At 50.3% G+C, this 20,578-nt stretch overlaps 1 protein-coding gene across 1 annotated transcript in view; it reads left to right on the top strand.

The window, feature by feature from the left end:
• Positions 1–20,578, top strand: part of LOC142575054 (4-pyridoxate dehydrogenase-like) — a 237,371-nt gene that overhangs the window by 102,753 nt on the left and 114,040 nt on the right. The window contains exon 13 of the mRNA XM_075684018.1: positions 11,916–12,132. Coding sequence (XP_075540133.1) covers positions 11,916–12,132 — 217 coding nt within the window. The remainder of the gene's footprint in view (positions 1–11,915; positions 12,133–20,578) is intronic.

The following is a 20,578-nucleotide window of genomic DNA, read 5'->3' on the forward strand; positions in this document are numbered from 1 at the left end:
TGTATGGACGCCCCTTTACAGTGGTCACCGACCACCACTCGTTGTGTTGGCTTGTGAATCTTCGTGACCCTTGTGGCCGCCTTGCGCGCTGGGCGCTCCGACTGCAAGAATACAGCTTCACCGTCTCTTATAAGAGTGGTCGATGACACGCTGATGCGGACTGTCTCTCGCGTATGCCACTTAGTACTACGGACTGTGACGCCGACGACTTCGATCACCTCGTGGCTTCTGTGTCGCCGCGTTTTCCAGACTTCGACTGCTTCAAAACTGAACAGCGAAAAGACGATAAATTAACACCGCTCTTCACCGCTACGACCGCCTCGACGACAGCAAACCATTTCTGTGTACGTGATGGACTCCTCTATAAGAAGAACTTTTCCAGCACTGGCGCACGTTTTCTCCTAGTGGTGCCGGAGAGCCTTCGCACAGCGATTCTGAGTGCTATGCACGACGACCCTACGTCTGGCCATCTGGGTTCGGCGAGGACGCTTTACCGGATTCAGGAACGCTTTTATTGGCCTGGAATGCGACAATCTGTTGAGACGTATGTGGCCAGCTGCATGCAGTGTCAGCGCCACAAACGGCCATCTACTGCTCCGGCAGGTCTTCTGCAGCCGATCCCGCCTCCAAGCACGCCTTTCCAACAAGTGGGCATTGACTTCGTAGGCCCATTTCCAAAATCAGCCAAGGGAAACCGTTGGATAGTTGTTTGCGTCGACTACCTCACACGCTACTGCGAGACGGCGGCCGTGCCCTCCGCAACTGCCACTGACGTTTTAACATTCATGCTGCAATATGTCATCGTGAGACATGGTCCACCTCGCGTGATCATCAGCGACCGTGGACGACAATTCACAGCGGATGTCGTAGAGAAGCTGCTTCGCTTGGGTGAATCGCACATGCGTCACTCGACACCATACAATCCACAAACGAATGGGCTTACGGAGCGCACCCACCGAACAATTCTAAACATGCTATCTATGTATGTTTCATCCGACCACAAGAACTGGGATGACGTACTGCCTTTTATCACGTACGCGTTCAACACCGCGAAGCACAAAACTACCGGCTATAGCCCTTTCTTCCTGCTGTACGCACGGCCACCCCGGTACACAATCGACAGTTTTCCCTTTCTGTAATCACGAAAATCCCAGTGTCGCCGAGACCCTCTGCCTTGCGGAAGAAGCTCGTCGTATTGCTCGGTTACGCACTTTGGCATCGCAGGACAGATCAAAAGCACGCTACGACACTCGCCACCATCCGGTAACCTATCGCCCTAGTGATTTAGTCTGGCTGTGGACTCCAGTACGGAAACGCGGGTTATGCCAAAAGCTTGTGGCCACCTACGATGGACCGATTGTTATTATTAACAGACTCACAGAAGTCACCTATAGGACAGCTCGCCTCACGGCGAGTGGTAGAAGAGCTGCCAAGACCCAAGTGGTCCATGTCGCCCGCTTGAAATTTTTCACGTCAAGACTCGCCTGGGATGGACTCGCCCAGTGGGCTTCGTCTGCGACGAGAGGAAGGTTACGCATGAAGAAAACGAAGACCTGTGAACATGCTTGCGGTCCCGAGCGGGGAAAAGAAGAAGAGGAGGACGTTGAGTTGATCAACAAGCTGGCTGCTCTTGCGCTCACATTCGTGCGTAACAATATATATATATATATATATATATATATATATATATATGTATATTATAATACCGAGACCGATCAAGTTGTCCAGCGCTGTTTATTCCAAAAGAAGGCAATGCCCCAGCTTACGCGCGAAGAAGAAGAATAGGGAAGATGATGATGACTATGTACAAATCAAAAGAACGAAGTAGGTTAATAGTGCTTAGACTAACTTCCCCCCGTCATGGAAGCGGCCAGCCTGGCCGCAGATTAGAGATTATCTAAACGGGGAGTGAAGGGCTTCATCCGCGAGACGTGAACAATTTCCGCATTCCGGCAGCGCCTGTCAGTGACGGAGTGTACTGGGCGGACGAGATAGTTCACTGCAGATGTTTGCTGCACAATGGTGTATGGGCCAATGTAGCGTGGAAGGAACTTCTCACAGAGGCCTGGAGTGCGGACTGGAGTCCAAAGCAGGACTTGGTCTCCAGGGTGAAAACGTAGGTCATGGCGTTTATTGTCGCAGTGACGCTTGCGCTCAGCTTGGGTAGCTAATGCGCTTTGCTGGGCGATTCGACGGCAATGTGCAACTCGGGCAGCAAAATCTTCTGGAAGCGACGCGTTAGGCGAAGAAGGTGCGAAAAAGAGTTCTCTGTCGAATATGGTGGAAGGAGATCGGCCATATACAAGGAACAAAGGGCTGTAGCCGGTAGTCCGTTGAATAGCAGTATTATATGCGAATGTCACAAAAGGAAGAATTTTATCCCAGTCAGTGTGGTCAGGACGGATGTACATGGAAATTATGTCAGACAGCGTACGGTGGAAGCGCTCAGTAAGGCTATTGGTATGCGGATGATAGATAGAAGTAGATTTGTGGATGGTATTAATGGCCCGAAGAACTTCCTCGAGAACTTGTGAAATGAACGCCTTACCACGGTCACTGAGAAGAACGCGAGGAGCCCCGTGGCGCAAGACGATGGAGCGCAAGAAAAAGCCGGCGACCTTAGAAGCGGTACCGGATCGCAGAGGGGCAGTCTCGGCATATCTTGTCAAATCGTCGACCGAAGTGACAATCGAACTGGGACAGGAGGGTGTCAACGGCAGGGGACCATATAAATCAATACCAAGAAATTCAAAAGGTGCGTCCGGGCAAGGGAGAGGTTGTAGTAAACCAGCAGGAGAAGATGTCGAGCGTTTGCGGTGCTGACGTGACGCACAGGAGGCAATGTATTTGGCCACCGTTGTGGATAGGCCAGGCCAGAAGCAGCGTGTCTTTATGCGGTCGTAAGTCTTGTGGAAGCCTAAGTGGCCAGCCGATACGTCGTCCTGAAGTGCCTCTAATACCCGCAGGCGAAGGCAGCGAGGTAGAACTGGGGCCCATCGGTGACCTGTTGGGTGGTAAACGTAGCGGTGAAGCATGCCACCTTGAAGGCGGAATTGTCGAAGTTGGCGTCGCAAGCGGCTTTTGGGTGGTTCGGCGAACCCACTAAGGCGATCCATGAGAGCTCGACAGTAGGAGTCGGCCCGCTGTAGCGAGGCGAAATCAGAGCGTGATGAAGGCGTAACTTGGTCCAGGAGCGTTATGGAGAGCTGGTGTGAGGCAGGCGTAGCATCGGAACGACTTGGTGGGGAAGACGACGGCGCGTTACCGGGAGAGAGTGAGAGTGGGCAGCGAGACAATGCGTCTGCATCATGATGACTTTTTCCAGACTTGTACGTTATAGTAAAGTCATATTCCTGCAATCGGAGTATCCAGCGTCCTGAGCGTCCTGACATGTTTTTCATTGATGACAGCCAACACAGAGCATGATGGTCGGTGACGATGCTAAAGTGGCGGCCGTAAAGGTATGGACGAAATTTCTGAATCGACCAAACAATAGCCAGACACTCTTGCTCTGTAATGGTGTAGTTCCGCTCAGCTGGAGAAAGTGTTCGGCTGGCATATGCTATGACTTGCTCTTTAGCGGCTGCATTACGTTGCAGAAGTACTGCGCCAATACCTTGTGCGCTTGCGTCAGTACGGAGTATGGTGGGGGCTCGATTATCGAAGTGGCGAAGCACTGGTCTGGAAGTAAGATGCCGCTTAAGATCTTGAAAAGCCGACTCGCAGTCGCTAGTCCATGTGAAAGAGGCACCGGTAGCCAGTAGCTTGTGTAGAGGAGCTGCTATTGCTGCGAAGTTGCGTATAAATCGACGAAAATACGACGCTAAGCCGAGGAAACTACGGAGATCTTTCTGTTGCTGGGGGCGAGGAAACTGGAGAACGGCACTAATGTTTTCGGGGTCTGGCTGGATGCCATCTTTCGAGACGACGTGACCCAATACTTTTATAGACTTGCTTGCAAATTTGCACTTTTTTGTGTTGATCTGGAGACCAGCATCTGCAAGGCACTTGAGAACTTCGTCTAATCGATGAAGATGTTGGTTGAAGTCAGACGAAAAGATGACAATATCGTCCAGATAACAGAGGCAGGTCTTCTATTTTAGACCGCGAAGTACGTTGTCTATCATGCGTTAAAATGTGGCAGGAGCGTTACAAAGGCCCCCCAAAAGGCATCACGTTCAATTTATCAAGTCCGTCTGGTGTAGCGAACGCGGTCTTTTCTTTGTCAGTCTCGTTCATCGGAATTTGCCAATATCCTGATCGAAGATCAAGGCTGGAGAAATACTCCGCCCCTTGTATTGTGTCGAAAGCGTCGTCAATTCGAGGTATTGGATACACGTCCTTGCGTGTGATCTTATTGAGCGCTCGATAATCGACGCAAAAGCGAACGGAGCCATCTTTTTTCTTTACCAGGACCACGGGAGAAGCCCATGGGCTAGATGAAGGTCGTTTTATCTTCCGCGCAAGCATGTCAGCAACCAGTTGTTCAATGACCTTCCGTTCGGACGGTGATACACGATAGGGGCGTCGTCGTATTATAGCGGAACCTTCAGTTTCGATGCGGTGTGTAGCCGCAGGAGTTTGGCTCAACACAGGGGAACAGCAATCGAAACAAGCTTTGTGCTTTGCCAAGAGCACCATTAAGGCTTCGGACTACGCGGCTGTTAGGTCAGAGCCAAGAACGGCTGGAGGAGGGAAAGAATCATCGAAACCTGACGTTGGTGCTGGCGATGAAGAAGGGCGAGGTGTGACTATAGAGATAGGTTGAGTGTCGGCGAGGGTTGCCAGAGTCATCCCTTTGGGCAGCATCACAGGATTTGGGGTCGTGTTGCAAGCAGACAGAAGGGCGCGGCCACGTGAAAACCGGACGAGACAGGTGGTAATGAGAATTCCGCAAGAAGTACAGCGGGAAGATGGGGCGACTTGGGCGTCTCCGTCGGCGATCTGACTGCATGTTACGGCTACAACGTCTTCGTGACCAGGACGCAGGACGTAGTCTGCAGCGATGGCCAAGTTCGCACATAAAAGTGAAGAGTCCGTAACAGGTGCAAGCGCTGTATCCGTGATATGGACAACTTCCTCTCTACATGAAATGACGGCTGAAGCAGAATGCAGGAAGTCCCAACCCAGTTTAAGTTCATGGATACACGTTGGAAGGATGATAAACTCAATGTGGTGGCGTATGCCGTCGATGAGAACACTGTCCGTCGGGGTAAATGAATGCATTATTAGCACCACGCAAAATAGGTCCAAGATAAGGCGTTTTTACTTTCCGGAGCCGGGAACACAGACAACTGCGAAGAACAGAAACGGCGGCACCGGTATCCATGAGAGCTGACGCGGGAACACGTTGTACAGTTACAGAAAGCATGTTGGCCGGGCGAACAGGATAAATTTGTGAAGACAGATCAGAAGCAGTTTCCCCTCCAAAAACTGCAACAGTTAGTTTTCCGAACGCTGGTAGACAAGATGGGAAGTGGGCCGAAGTAGTGATGTAGAGCGCCGGTAAGGCGACGGAGACCGACGTTTGGCCGAACGGGAACTATGAGGCAGATTGGGAGCAGCTGGAGGAGACGGAGAACGCTGTTGAGGAAACGAGTACGATCCGGAATAGTAGGCGTCTAATCGACGAGTGCGGTCTCTCTCGTGCTCAGCATAGCCTCGTCTTTCATCCTGCTGGCGACGGTGGCAGAAGCGAGATATATGACCCCGTATACCACAGTAAAAACAAACCGGACGAGGTGGACGCCACTGAGGGTACGATGGTGCAGCAAGTGCTCTGGTTGTCATCGAAGCCAAATGGTCATAGGAAACGTCAGTAGGCACGGAGGTCACGGTAGGGGTGGGTAGCGAAGCAACATCCGCGTAGGTAGGTGTGGGGCGCGCTACCGGAGCAAGATGCGTCGTGGGTGTAGTCATCGCTGTCAACTCTTGCTTTACGACCTCGCGCAAGTCGAAGGTGAGGTTTGGGGCGCAGGCAGCAGGTGGACGCCTTAGGTCTTGTGGTTGAACCTCTTCGCTTATGATGGTGCGGATAAGAGCACGTAGATCTGGAGAATGAGGAACCTGAGGATCGCTGCTGTCATGTGGAAGACGAATAGACTGCAGCTCCTCTAGGCGTTGACACGTTGAAGTGATGTCTGGGACAGAAGCCGGATTTTGCACGATTAAGGCGTTGAACGCGACAGACCCAATGCCTTTTAAGATGTGGCGAATGGGTTCGGCTTCCGTCATGCTAGGATTCGCACGGCAGCACGAAGCCAAGACATCCTCTATGTATGATGTGTAAGACTCCTGTGGAAGTTGGCGGCGCGTTCCCAGCTTCTGTTTCGCGACTTCTGCACGGCCAGACGAGGAAGCGAAGATTTGCCGCAGCTTGGAGGTACACGTGGGCCAATCCGCGATGTCGGATTCGTGGTTGAAATACCACGTCTTTGCAACACCGGTCAAGTAGAAGGCGACGTGCCTCAATTTTTGGGTGTCGTTCCACTTATTGCACGAACTCACGCAGTCGTAGTGTTCGATCCAGTCGTCGACTACATCACCACGGAGTCCCGCAAAGACAGGGGGATCGCGCTGAGGGCTCGTTACAGCCAAAGAGGGCGCCGCAGGCGGGGTCGTCTGTGTGGTAGGTTTAGAGGTGCCGGAAGGGCCGGGGTTGGAAGTGTCTATTGTTGTAGGGCTGGCTGGGTGAAGGCGGCGACCGGAACGGAGCTCCAGGGAGGACGGGAACGCGAGAGGACGTCGGGGTCTTGACGTACCTCCACCACTTTATAATACCGAGACCGATCAAGTTGTCTAGCGCTGTTTATTCCAAAAGAAGGCAACGCCCCAGCTCACGCGCGAAGAAGAATAGGGAAGATGATGATGGCTATGTACAAATGAAAACGACGAAGTACGTTAATAGTGCTTACAATATAAATAAATATATATACAGGTGCGGTGGAGCAATTCTAGCCATGCAACTTACCCGCACTATCTATGCCATTTTGCACTGTTATCGCATGCGTTACAAAGGACAAGAGAGATCAATAAGTACTAACGTGTTATACATTACGTCGCTGCAATAACACAATAAAGATTAGATGAAGAATTTTTCTCGTTAAGCTAAAGGATCGACAACTTTATTGTTTGCTGAAACTCTACGTAGGTTCGACATTCTTTTTTCCACTGAACTGAGCCGTGTGGCGTTCATTCTTTCCTACTTTCCTTTATTCATTGTCCTATTTCGCTGTATACAGTACGATCTCGTTCATACGTTTTGGGAGAAACTGGGCGAAGTAACGTATTTAGCTGAAAAACGTACGATCCGAAGCAACCAAAAAGAAATTGCACTTCGGCCCGAAAGGCTAAGCACCGATTGCGATACCAAATTAGTATATAGCTGAAGCAAGGATAGTAGTTTTATTGGCCGTGTGAACTTGTAGACAGTTGCTTGATAACTAAATTAACAATTATAGAATGCGTAAGCGTGATTCAACGAGGACGTACAAAGGAACAGACACACAGAGGCAGCGCTGTCTTTGTGTGTCTGATTCTTTCTACGTCCGTGTTCAGTCGCGCCTACACATTCTATTATGGGTTCAAACCAACCAGTCCGCCAACACGTTTTAAGTAAATTAACTAGCACCGTGTCACGCGCGTCCAGTAAACATCGACACATCTAGTCAGATGAGCGCGAAAACTCGCTGTCAAAATTCTGGAGTGAGGAATCGCGGCAGCAGCAAGCGAATTAACCTTCATGCATCTCTCGCTTCAACGCGAACGTAACGTCGAAAGGAAAGCGCATACGAAGCTATCGGCACTGCGCGCACTCTGCAAACATCGCAGATCGCCTTGAAGATGACGCCCGCGCGGGAGCGCACTTTGACCACGTCGCAGATCGCATTCAAGACACACGAGCGCCGACAACGCTTACCTACGGTATCCGCCAAAGGCGCCTACCACGGCGTCCGTGATTCGCGTGGCCAACGCCATAGCAGACGCCGCAGTTGTTTCCACTCTGTACGGAGCGTTGGGCGAAGAGGACATCCAGGCACTCAAGCAGCCGTCCCCGAATAACGCCACTCCCTCCTCGGTTGACCCCCTGTCTCGCGTGACAGCAGCATCCGGGCCGTGTTCCTCGCTCGCGCACGATAGATTAAACCGCGTTCGCCGAATCACACGTTTTCACTCATACGGAACCCCACGGCAACACAGGCGGCGGAAATGCGCCTGGACTGTTCGTATAATTGCTAGCGCGAAAAAGTTTGACAAGCTCAAATATTATTGACGTCTACGTAATGCGAAGCGTCGGGCGGATCGTTCCGGCGCGAGACGCCGACGCGTCCCGACGGCCCGAGACGCGCTTTGTTGTTTTCCTATTCGCAACTTTCAGTTACCGGGATAGACAGATAGATAAACTTTATTAATAGAATAATCAGAAAAACCGCTAATGGTCGGGGCCCTTATTCCAGGGCTCCGTTGGCTCTTGCCATCTTCTCAGCTCTCTTTACCAGCTTGAGCTGGTCGTCGAGGGCCGAGCTGGACAGCAGTGCCTCCCATTGCTCCCTCGTTGTGTTCGTGTCTGGGTGTTCTATGTTGTGTAGTGTGCACTCCCACGTAATGTGGTATAGGAATGATGTGACCCCACACCATGGGCATTCGTCCCTGTAGGCTGTGGGGTGTATCCGATGTAATATGTGTAGGTTCGTGTAAGTGCCTGTCTGGAGCCTACGCCAGGCAGCGGCATCTTCTGTCTTTAGATTTCGTTGGATGGTGGATATCGCAAGCGACGCCCTCTGTGCTAGTTCACGATGGCTGAATACTCGAGGTCGACAGGGTCCAGGTGTTCTGCAGCCGGCGTGATGAGTGCTCGGTTATGTACGAATCCTCGAGCTGCTCTGTCGGCTTGCAGGTTGCCCGTGATGCCAGAGTTACCGGGGAACCACCAAACGGAAACCGCCGAAAGCAGTCATCTGGTGACAGGACGAACACATGCCTGGCAAAAACGCGCGAGCTGTGCTTCGTCGTCGTTGTCTTTCGCGACTTCTTGCACGTGCGGAAAGTGAATAGCAAACGATATTTTCGAGACATCGCTGTGGATCTTTCACGTTTCAAAAATGGGAACCAAGTAGAATAGCATGTACTTGGTTCCAGAGAATGGGCTCTGAGCCGCAACGCTGAAACCGCACCGTAAAAGACGTCGTAAGCCGGCATAAGTTTCCTTCAGACAAGCGATAAAAGAAAATCAATGGGCGGTCAAACGCTGCATTGGAAACTATTTTGGAATGTAAAACCCCCGAATTAACCTCACTAGATCCCCCGTTAAACAGACGTTCACATACGTTTGACCAAGATGTCTGCAAAGGAAGAATGCTCGTATTCTTCGTTCGTATAATTCGGGCTCTTAACTGTTGCTGCTGAGGAGAAGCACTACCTTTCGTGGCATTCTATACCGATCGGTGTCAATCGTAAGTGCCCCGTCTGATCAAGCCCGATTACGATCAAATCCCTCGATCGCGACTGGCTCGTTTGCGAAAGCTGCAGAAAGGAGCCATTTAGGATATAAATTAGATCACAGTCGGGCTCGGTGGCGATCGAAAGTGAACACATGCCTGGTTGAATGTGTTATTGATGTCTACGGATATATTTACTACGAGGCACCGCATTCGTCACCCTCTCGGCGCTTGTGACATTATGCACTCAAGCGCGAGCTGTTTCCTGAAGGGGAAGTGCAATACCATGCAAAATGATTCGATAGTGGGCAAGTGGCGGCAACCAGCGACCAAAGCTACACAGGCGGCGATGTCTCCTTGCAGGTGATTACCGGATCGGCAGCCATTTTGGATAGCCTATAGCCGGTGAAAGTTGCGAATACGTCTTGCGGCTTTAGATGTGAATGCGGCGTGCGAGGACCCGGGCGGATATTTGCCGGTACAGGAATAAGAAACTGTGCGCACCGTCGTTTCCACGTGAGACGAGCAGCTATATACCGTTCTTGATCACGCGCGCCTTCACATTGAATCTAGCGGCCGGAAAGCGTATAGGACCGGAGTCTGTAGCAGGGAACGGTGGAGCGTTTCGGTCATAGCCTGTGAAAAGCGCGCGCTACGCTTGCAATAGCACGACACGCTGCAAGGCGAAGGTGCGTATCGCAATGGCATTAGCGGCTGCGGGTGCCGCATGCGACGATCCCGGAGAAGATTCGCTATAAAGCGGGGGCTACATGGGGCGTTTTTCTCCTGCGATTATCGCGCGCCAAAAAAAAAAAAAACGCGCTGGCGGGACGCCGGCCAGGTTACATGAGGCGTACGAGCGGCGAACGCCGCGGCAGTGTAGCCAGACAAGGGAAAAATGTTTTGGCTACCACTAAATGAACTAACACTGCTTAAATGTTGTTTGCTTGTGTTATAATTTATAAATTATGCAATAAATATCCCACTAATATGTCTATACACATTAGCAGGTATGTTTAGTGTTGTATCGATATTTTTGTGGATGTTCAGCGGAGAGAGTTGGCCGGAAATATTTCGTCTGGCGACCTTGTGCGACTGAAACGGGTGTGCGGATTGCGCAGAGTTTCAGCGCACGCGCGCGCAGTGTTCAAGGGACGGCAAGGAACGGTGAGACGGCTGGCCGCTCCCGCCGAAAACAGACGGAAGTGACTCCGACCGGCACTTCCAATAGCGTCAGACGCGTGCGCAGCGTCAAAATCTAGCCGGTCCTGATCGGCGGCGGCGGGCGTTTTTCTAGGCGCCGGGCGTCAAATCGGCGCCGTGAGGCGAAAATCGCCTGAAAAACGCTCCATGTATTCCGGGCTTTACCGAAATGAGAAATTCAGTGCGCACCGGCGCTTTCACGGGAGACGGGCGGCCGAGTATTGCGGTGAAGTTCCCGCGGCGCGCAGCTATGTATACGCTGTGCTCGATCGCGCGTTTTCGCGCATATTCTTGTTTGCATGGGATCTAGCTGCTGGAAAGTGTATCATACGATCGCAATTTGGTACTGTACTGAACGTTGGTGCCGAATAGTCGTGTTTTCCGGGAACGTATGATCCGGCAAAGAAAATCAGAATGTTTCTAATGGGTCATTTTTTGTGTTATCGATTGCGAACATTGGCACCGGGAAAACGTACATAACGGAAACGTATCATAGAGGTTGCACTGTATACTGTGCCCTTCTTTGTCAATGCCGGCCTTTCTGAGTGCGATGTTATCACTCTATAAGTTATACCAATTATTTAGCTCAAGTTCAGGTACTGTTGCAGTTTCTCCTTGCACGCAGGCTGGGGGCATACAAGATGGTATAAATGGAGCACAATATGCTAGGGTAAACCTTGTTTGACGCCGTGCATTTTCACGGGCTTTCGCCATAAAGATTCTAAGAGCGTAAGCTCCGAGAAGCTCATGCTTTCAAAGTGGCCGATCGGTTACCAGAGCAAACACCGAGTCAATTCAAAGATCATGGTTCGCATTCAGATCATTTGCAGAGAACGGGCGAAATCAAACCCGGAGTCCCACGCTCCAGATAGTTTTCCTTATTTTCACGGCCTAACTCGCGCAGATATTGATGAATAGGCTTTTGTCAGCTCCAGAAAAAATAATAAGATGAAGCGGTTTCCCGATTGAAAAGTTGCACTGTACATTTCTATGGCGTTGCTCATTGTAAGCTTTGTGGAACTTTTCTGCCAGAGGCGCAATCTGTGGAACATTGAACAGCCATCGCTGTAATAGAGGAGAACCTCATTTGTACAGTTTCCATCTTCCCGCTCATAGAAGTTTCGCTTTCGGTGAGCGGATGCTTAACTCTTGGTTTATAACAAGCGTTCCGGCCAGCTTTACACTTGACAGTGATGCACTGCCGGAAAGCTTTACTTCTGGCACCGGTGCGTCTAGAGTTGCATCCCGAAACGTGGCCACTTCCCTCCGACGCAGGGCTTAAAGTGTGCAAGCAGATCGCCGACTCCGAGGCATTCCGTGCGCACGGCGGCAAGTTCTGGACGGTCCCATTCCCGGGCTGCGAGCAGCACGTGCAGTTCAGCGACGAGTACTGGCGCTGCCTGGCGCTGTCCTTCGCGGCCACTGCGGCGCATCCGGCGGGCACCTGTCGCATGGGCAGCGACCCCCTCGCCGTCGTCGACCCTCGACTCAGGTATGGCATCTGCAGAGGCACCTTGCAGCGGTCTATTGGCGCCGCGATGCTGATAATAATGCGAAAACATTATATGCCCCATCACGCGAAAATCCGGCGTTGTAGACGGCAGCGTGACCGAATGATGGTGCCGAAAATGGCCGACGGCAAAGAGCCACCTTTAAATACTCCACTCGTCAAACTTCTGAAGCAGGTTCCTGCGAACAAAGTAAATTAATACCTTTGAAAAAAATATTAGGTAAACTTCGCTCTGGGCTTCGGGGGTGCGAGGCGAGCAGGCTTCCCCGACGCCGCGCCGGCTCCTCGGTGTCGACCGAGTGCATGCGTCGTTGCGCACGTCACGTCGCCAGTGGTTGGGGTGCCATATCGTGACTGCATGCAATAGACAGCATCAATCCCAAATAGAATGCCGGTCATTCGAGTTACGAACTCCTCGATGGGCAAGCGAGCGCGTTGATACGTTCTCCTTTGACCTTATACCGAGGGGCAGTGGAAACGCAGGCTTGCGCGGGTTAGGAACGCGCAGAAAAAAAAACGTTCACCAAGGTTATTCTAATAAATTTATCATTCCCACACGTGAACAGTTTCAAGTGTCTCTGCAGAATTTTTAAATGCCCATCGCGAACAATATAGCAGCTTCAGCTACAAAGAAAATTGCACGATGTGCAAAATGACCAAAAAGGTGCCCATGCTAGATCGGTTGTCAGAATGACAAGTGCTGCATTTTCCCAAGCCAGAGCTTGGAGGAGGAGGAGGAATAAACTTTTATTGTAGAACCAGCACTTTATGATGCCGGGCCTAAGCCTCCCACGAAGGGACGTCGAGGGCTTGCCTCGCCGCCGCCTCGCGGGCGTGCTGGGTCGCCCAGGTTTGGTCGTCGAGGGCGGAGCTCCGCAGAGCGTCATGCAACCTCGACGAGAGAGTCGTGGTGTTAGTCTGGGTGTACTGCGCTGGGCACTCCCATAGCATATGCGGAAGCGTAGCCGGGTGAATTCCACAGCACCGGCAGTTGGAGGTAGTGTAGACGTCCGGAAATATAAGGTGGAGGCGGGCGGGTGAAGGGTACGTGTTTGTTTGTAGTAAACGCAGGGTAGTAGCCTGCGCCCGGCTGAACTTAGGGTGAGGCGGGGGGAAGATTCGGCGTCTGAGGTGAAAGACCTTAACGAGATCGTTATAAGTTGTCAGACTGTCCCTGGTGTCCAACTCATCTCCAGTGACTCCGGCGCGGTTGACTAGACCTCGCGCAATGGAGTGGGTGACCTCGTTGAGATGGGGAGGTGTGGGTGGACAGGGCCCGCATGGGCCAGGATCCATGTTGGGGAGATTATGCTGTCTTTAGAGTGTGGTGCCTGGCAGAGGATGCGAAGAGCTCGGGGAGACATACGGCCTTTGCTGAAGTTAGTAACGGCTCAGCGAGAGTCACACACTATGGTGTGACAGGTGGGATCTAAAGTGGCCAGGGCGATGGCCACTTCTTCAGCCTTCTCGGAAGTGGGGGTAGTGACGCTGCAGGCGTGGTGTAGGGCTCCATCGCGTGTGGCGACGGCCACAAATCGTGTGCCATGGGAGTATTGGGCTGCATCAACAAATGTGACGCCAGGTACGTGGGCAAGGGCTTTTATGATAGCTCCGGCCCGAGCTTGGCGCCGGGCCCTGTTATATTCAGGGTGCATATTTCTAGGGATAGAGTCTATGTAGATCCAGCTACGGATGTCGGTCGGGATCAGTTGTTTGGGGCCCTGTTGCTGATGGTAGTTGAAGCCAAGCGTGGACAGAATAAAGCGCCCCGTTTCAGTAAGGGTGAGCCGTTCAAGCTGAGAGCGTTGTTGGGCTTCAATGAGTTCGGAAAGGTTGTTGTGAACTCCCAGTTGGTTGAAGAGTTCAGTGCTGATGCAATGCGGGAGCCCAAGTGCTTGCTTGTAGACCCCTCGTATGAGGGTGTCGAGCTTGTTTTGCTCAGCCCGGTACCAGTTGAGGTACGCAGCAACGTACGTAATGTGGCATATGACAAAGGATTGGACGAGTCGGAGAAGGCTTTCTTCTTTGAGTCCTCCTCGTCGGTTAGATATACGCTTAAGAAGTCGTAGGGTGTTTTGCGATTGGGCACAGATCTTGTTGAGAGCCAAGGCGTTGGAGCCGTTGGTAGAGATGGTGAGACCGAGAACCCATACTAGGGACGTGTGGGACAGGACTGCCATCTTGAAGGCGTAGGGTGATGGCGTCACAGGGTCGGTGATCAGATTGGTGTTTGGGAGGGCGACCCCGCTGAATGGGCTTGTATAACAGAAGCTCCGATTTAGCCGGCGAACAGCGCAGTCCGGTCCCTTGGAGATAGGCTTCAACCGTGTCAATCGACGTTTGGAGGGCTGATTCCACTTGACCATCACTGCCTCGGTACGACCAGATGGTGATGTCGTCGGCGTAGATGGTATGGTTGATATTGTCGACTTGCTGTAGGTGCTTGGCAAGGCCAATCATGACTAAGTTAAAGAGCATGGGAGAGATAACTGAACCTTGCGGGGTGCCTTTGCTGCCAAGGGGAAGCTGGTCTGATCGTAAATCCCCGGCCGAGAGGGTAGCCGTGCGATTGGAGAGAAAGTCACGGATGTAATTGTAGGCTCGCTCTCCCAGGTGGAGGTTGGAGACCTGGTCAAGGATAGCTGCATGGGAAATGTTATCAAAGGCTTGAGCGAGGTCGAGTCCGAGGATGGCTTTCATGTTACGGAAACGATCGTTTAGCACTTGATGTTTGAGCTGCAACATAGCGTCTTGAGTAGAAAGGTGAGGGCGAAATCCAATGATGGTGTGGGGATAGAGAGAGTTGTCCTCGAGGTGACTGTTGATGCGTGCTAAGAAGGCGTGTTCCATCACCTGGCCTACGCATGAAGTGAGGGAGATGGGCCTTAAGTTATTGAGGCTAGACGGTTTGCCAGGCTTTGGGATTAGGATAACGTTGGCAGTCTTCCAGGCGGCTGGAAGGGCACCACTGCGCCAGCAATCGTTGATGTAGTCAGTCAGATGGGACACGGACTCGTCATCGAGATTGCGAAGGCTTTTGTTAGTGACCCCGTCTAGCCCTGGAGCAGAACGAACGTTAAGCTTGCGTAGAGCGGCATGTATTTCAGATACGCTGAAATCGGCGTCTAGTGTAGGGTTGGGGGTACCTATGTAATTGCTGTGTGGACTGACTTGTCCCCTGGAGATATATCTGGTGCAGAGGTAGTCAAGCACCTGTTGTGGACCTTGCTTAAGGGTCTCCGTATAAAGGAGCTTCTGCAGCCGATCCTGTTGGGTGGTTCGGGTGTTGGTATTATCAAGCAGATGTTTGAGGAGTTTCCACGAGGAAGGGCGATGAAGTTGTCCATCCACCGCGTTACACAGCTCAGTCCATTGTTGCCGGCTGAGGGTTTGACAATGCTCCTCGATGGCTGTGTTCAGTTTGGAGATCTTAGTTCTGAGGCGACGGTTTAGGCGCTGCCCCTTCCATCGAGCTAGGATAGAGGCTTTTGCCTCCAGAAGATGGGCGAGGCGGCTATCCATGCGTTCAACTGAGGCATCTGTAGTTACCACCCGAGTGGCCGTTTGAACATCAGTGCGTAGCGCTTGCAATGGAAATGCTTTCCATTTTCTTTCGAAGATGCGTACGCGGCCTTATTTTTCACGCATTCTACACGGAAAGGGCGTGAATTTCACCTATCTTCCCCGAAACAAATTCCAACGTCGAATGCTAGAGGGCTGAATAATTCTGCCTACGCACAGTTTAATTGGGTGCAACTTTAGAAGTGAGCGACATTTGCCTTGCAATGGCGGATGTCGACGAGCGTCCACCAATGGGCGCAGACTTCAGACTGGCTTTGGTTAAGGCTATTGCGGCAGTGCTTTCCCCATTCGCACTTGAATCCCTGTGTGCAGAAAATAATTTGTCTAATCGCGAAAAAAAAACGAGACACAATTTGTCCGATCAACAAATGCGACAGACCTAGCCCACCACTGCGGGCTGAACGAAACAAACTGGTTCTGCTTATCCTCTCCCAACTAGAAGCCCATATGAATACGGCAAAAACATGGTGCATATTTTTGCACACTTGAACGACACATTGATAAGACTTGCAAAACATACCACACTTTCACTACTAAAAGAAGGTTTCACACCGAAGCGCGTCCGAAGATTGATAAATCTCGACCATGCCAATCCTTTGCTTTTTCAGTCATTCTATCAGCTATAGTGCTCGAGCGGCACACCCAAATGCTTAGCTGGCCTTGCTGGCCACCGGATATTTGTAAAATGAGCAGCTTGACTGTCCCAATGCCCAATATACCGATGCTCTTTTCCCAATTGATCTGAAATCAAGATTGTTCCCAATCTTTTTTTACAAGACGTACAACTTTAAGAACGCTCTCACGATCCTTGCAGAAGACTACGATGTCATCAACGTATGCCAGTACTTTGACTTCAAAAAGCTGTGGCTTAAATCATCGAATGTTGCTATTGCGTAGCACTGCTAAACAGAAAGGCTGGAGGTACAATGCAAAAAGCAATGGGCTTAGAGGACAGCTTTGTCTGAGAGAAGTTATCAGTGAACGCTTAGCGCTATTGAATTTATTGATTATAATCTGCGTCGTACATTGGTCGTAGGCCATTCTGACGCCATCTAAAAGAACTTTTCCGACGTTAACATGTTTCAAAACAAAAAATAAACAATGGCTTCGTGGGACACGCGGTCGAAGGCTTTCGCCAGGTCGAGCTGCAACAAAGCAACCCGTCTAGCGAAGGCGTCGCAACACTCTAGAACACTTCGCGCTACGTAGGTGTTTGTAGTAATGATGCGGCCTTTTATGCCGCAAGTCTGAAGCGGATCGACAAGATTTGTAATGACTTTTTGAATTCAGTTTGCCAGCACCTTCATGAGTATTTTATAATCGGCATTTGCAAGGCTAATTGGCCTGTATGCCCCGAACGATAAAACGCCTGGTGATCATCGGTTTTCGGTATTAAAACCATGTATGCACTTCTGAAAGAAGGTGGCGAGAGCATATTTTCTTATGCCTCAGTGCACACATGCTCCAACGCTTGAGCAACCTGGGCCGCTATTTTGTAGCGATGCCTTATGCATTATTCTATGCTATTCTTATCATCCACCACACACGGGTGCCTGATCCCGTTGATAATGTGGACAGACCGTCGCTCTGACCACTGGCCAAGCGCGAAAAGCCTGAAAAAGCATAGAATCGAAAAAGGCATCGCTACAAAACACCGGCTCAGGTGCAAATGCCCAGGTGCAAACGCCTCATAAAACGCGGCTATTAAGCCGTCGGGACCGGGTGATTTGCCTGCAGGGAATCGATCGCCTGTTATATTTCTCGCGCGCTTATCTGTTCCTCGAGACTGGCTTTTACCTCGTCATCAAAACGCGGCATAAACTTTACGAAACGTGCTTCGAACTCAGCTGCCACGTGGAACGGGACACCGCAGAGCTTGCGGTAATGTTCTGTAAAAAAATTATGGGGTTTTACGCGCCAAAATTACTATCTGATTATGAGGCACGCCGTAGTGGTGGACTCCGGAAATTTCGACCACCTGGGGTTCTTTAACGTGCATCTAAATCTAAGTACACTGGTGTTTTCGCATTTCGCCCCATCGAAATGCTGCCGCCGTGGCTGGGATACGATCCCGCGACCTTGTGCTCAGTAGCCCAACATCATAGCCACTGCAACCGTGGCGCAACCGTGGCGGGTAATGTTCCGTAAAGGCCTGTTCAATCATATTCATGTTGTAAGTAACCTCATCACGATAATTAATGCCTTATTTCATTTTTCCTTGCGTAGCTCTTCTCCTCGGCAATAGCCCGTTTATTCGGCGTTCCATTTTCCCACAGCCTTTCCACCCGTGTCCGAATAATAGCTGCTCTATATTTTTCCGTGTTAGTAGCTTCCATCGCGCATTTAACTGTTCTGATTTCCTCATGAAATTTTCCAGTTTCCTTGCTGTCCATGAAAATCAGAAAATTGAGTTCCTTCTGTAGCTCATCATCATCAGCCTGGTTACGCCCACTGCAGGGCAAAGGCCTCTCCCATACTTCTCCAACTACCCCGGTCATGTACTAAGTGTGGCCCGTTTCTTATCCCTTAACGTTACACCTATCAATCTTCTTTCCATAGCTCGTTGCATCGTCCTCAATTTAGGTAGAACCCTTTTCGTAAGCCTCCAGATTTCGGCCCCGTACGCGAGTACTGGTAAGACACAGCTGTTATAAACTTTTCTCTTGAGAGATAATGGCAATCTGCTGTTCATGATCTGAGAATGCCAGCCAAATGCACCCCAGCCCATTCTTATTCTGATTATTTCAGTCTCATGATCCGGTTCCGCAGTCACTACCTGTCCTAAGTAGATGTATTCCCTTACCACTTCCAGTGCCTCACTACCTATCGTAAACTGCTGTTCTCTTCCGAGACTGTTAAACATTACTTTAGTTTTCTGCATATTACTTTTTAGACCCACCCTTCGGCTTTGCCTCTCTAGGTCAGCGAGCATGCATTGCAGTTGGTCCCCTGAGTTACTATGCAAGGCAATACCATCAGCGAATCGCAAGTTACCAAGGTATTCTCCATTAACTCTTATCCCCAATTCTTCGCAATCCAGTTCTCCGAATACCTCCTGTAAACACGCTGTGAATAGCATTGGAGAGATCGTACCTCCCTGCCTGACGCTTTTCTTTATTGGGATTTTGTTGCTTTCTTTATGGAGGACTACGGTGGCTGTGGAGCTACTATAGATATCTTGCAGTATTTTTACATACGGCTCGTCTACACCCTGATTCCGCAATGCCTCCATGACTGCTGAGGTTTCGACTGAATCAAACGCTTTCTCGTAATCAATGAAAGATATATATAAGGGTTCGTTATATTCCGCACATTTCTCTATGACTTGATCGAAAGTGTGAATATGGTCTATTGTTGAGTAGCGTTTACGGAATCCTGCCTGGTCCTTTGCTTGAAAGAAGTCTAAGGTGTTCCTGATTCTATTTGCGATTACCTTAGTAAATAGTTTGTAGGCAACGGGCAGTAAGCTGATCGGTCTATAATTTTGCAAGTCTTTGGCGTCACCTTTCTTATGGATTAGGATTATGTTAGCCTTCTTCCAAGATTCCGGTACGCTCGAGGTCATGAGGCATTGCGTATACAGGGTGGCCAGTTTCTCTAGAACAATCCGCCCACCATCCTTCAACAAATGTGCTGTTACCTGATCCTCCCCAGCTGCCTTCCCCCTTTGCATATCTCCCAAGGCTTTCTTTATATCTTCCGGCGTTATCTTTGGGATTTCGAATTCCTCTAGACTATTTTCTCTTCCATTATCGTCGCGGGTGCCACTGGTACTGTATAAATCTCTGTAGAACTCCTCAGCCACTTGAACTATCTCATCCATATTAGTAACGATATTGCCGGCTTTGTCTCTTAACGCATACATCTGATTCTTGCCAATTCCAAGTTTCTTTTTCACTGTTTTTAGGCTTCCTCCGTTCCTGAGAGCATGCTCAATTCTATCCATATTATACTTCCTTATGTCAGCTCTCTTACGCTTGTTGATTAAGTTCGAAAGTTCTGCCAGTTCTATTCTAGCTGTAGGGTTAGAGGCTTTCATAAATTGGCGTTTCTTGATCAGATATTTCGTCTCCTGCGATAGTTTGCTGGTATCCTGCCTAACGGAGTTACCACCGACTTCTATTGCACACTCCTTAATGATGCCCATAGGATTGTCGTTCATTGCTTCAACACTAAGGTCCTCTTCCTGAGTTAAAGGCGAATACCTGTTCTGTAGGTTGATCTGGAATTCCTCTATTTTCCCTTTTATCGCTAACTCATTAATCGACTTCATATGTACCAGTTTCTTCCGTTCCCTCCTCACGTCTAGGCTAATTCGAGTTCGTACCATCCTGTGTTCACTGCAGCGCACCTTGCCGAGCACGTCCACATCTTGTATGATGCCAGGGTTAGCGCAGAGTATGAGGTCTATTTCATTTCTAGTCTTGCCGTTCGGGCTCCTCCACGTCCACTTTCGTTTATCCCGCTTGCGGAAGAAGGTATTCATGATCCTCATATTATTATGTTCCGCAAACTCTACTAATAACTCTCCCCTGCTATGCCTAGTGCCTATGCCATATTCCCCCACTGCCTTGTCTCCAGCCTGCTTCTTGCCTACCTTGGAATTGAAGTCACCGACCAGTATAGCGTATTTTGTTTTTGACTTTACCCATCCCCGATTCCACGTCTTCATAGAAGCTTTCCTCTTCCTGGTCATCATGACTGGATGTAGACCTGTACAATCTTCATTTTGTACCTCTTATTAAGTTTCCCAACAAGACATTCCACCCTCTCGTTAATGCTATAGAAGTCCTGTATGTTTTATTTATTTATTTATTTACATTACCCCTAAGGGCCCTCACATGAG

This window comes from Dermacentor variabilis, chromosome 3 (genome assembly GCF_050947875.1).
Source record: "Dermacentor variabilis isolate Ectoservices chromosome 3, ASM5094787v1, whole genome shotgun sequence".
NCBI lineage: Eukaryota > Metazoa > Arthropoda > Arachnida > Ixodida > Ixodidae > Dermacentor > Dermacentor variabilis.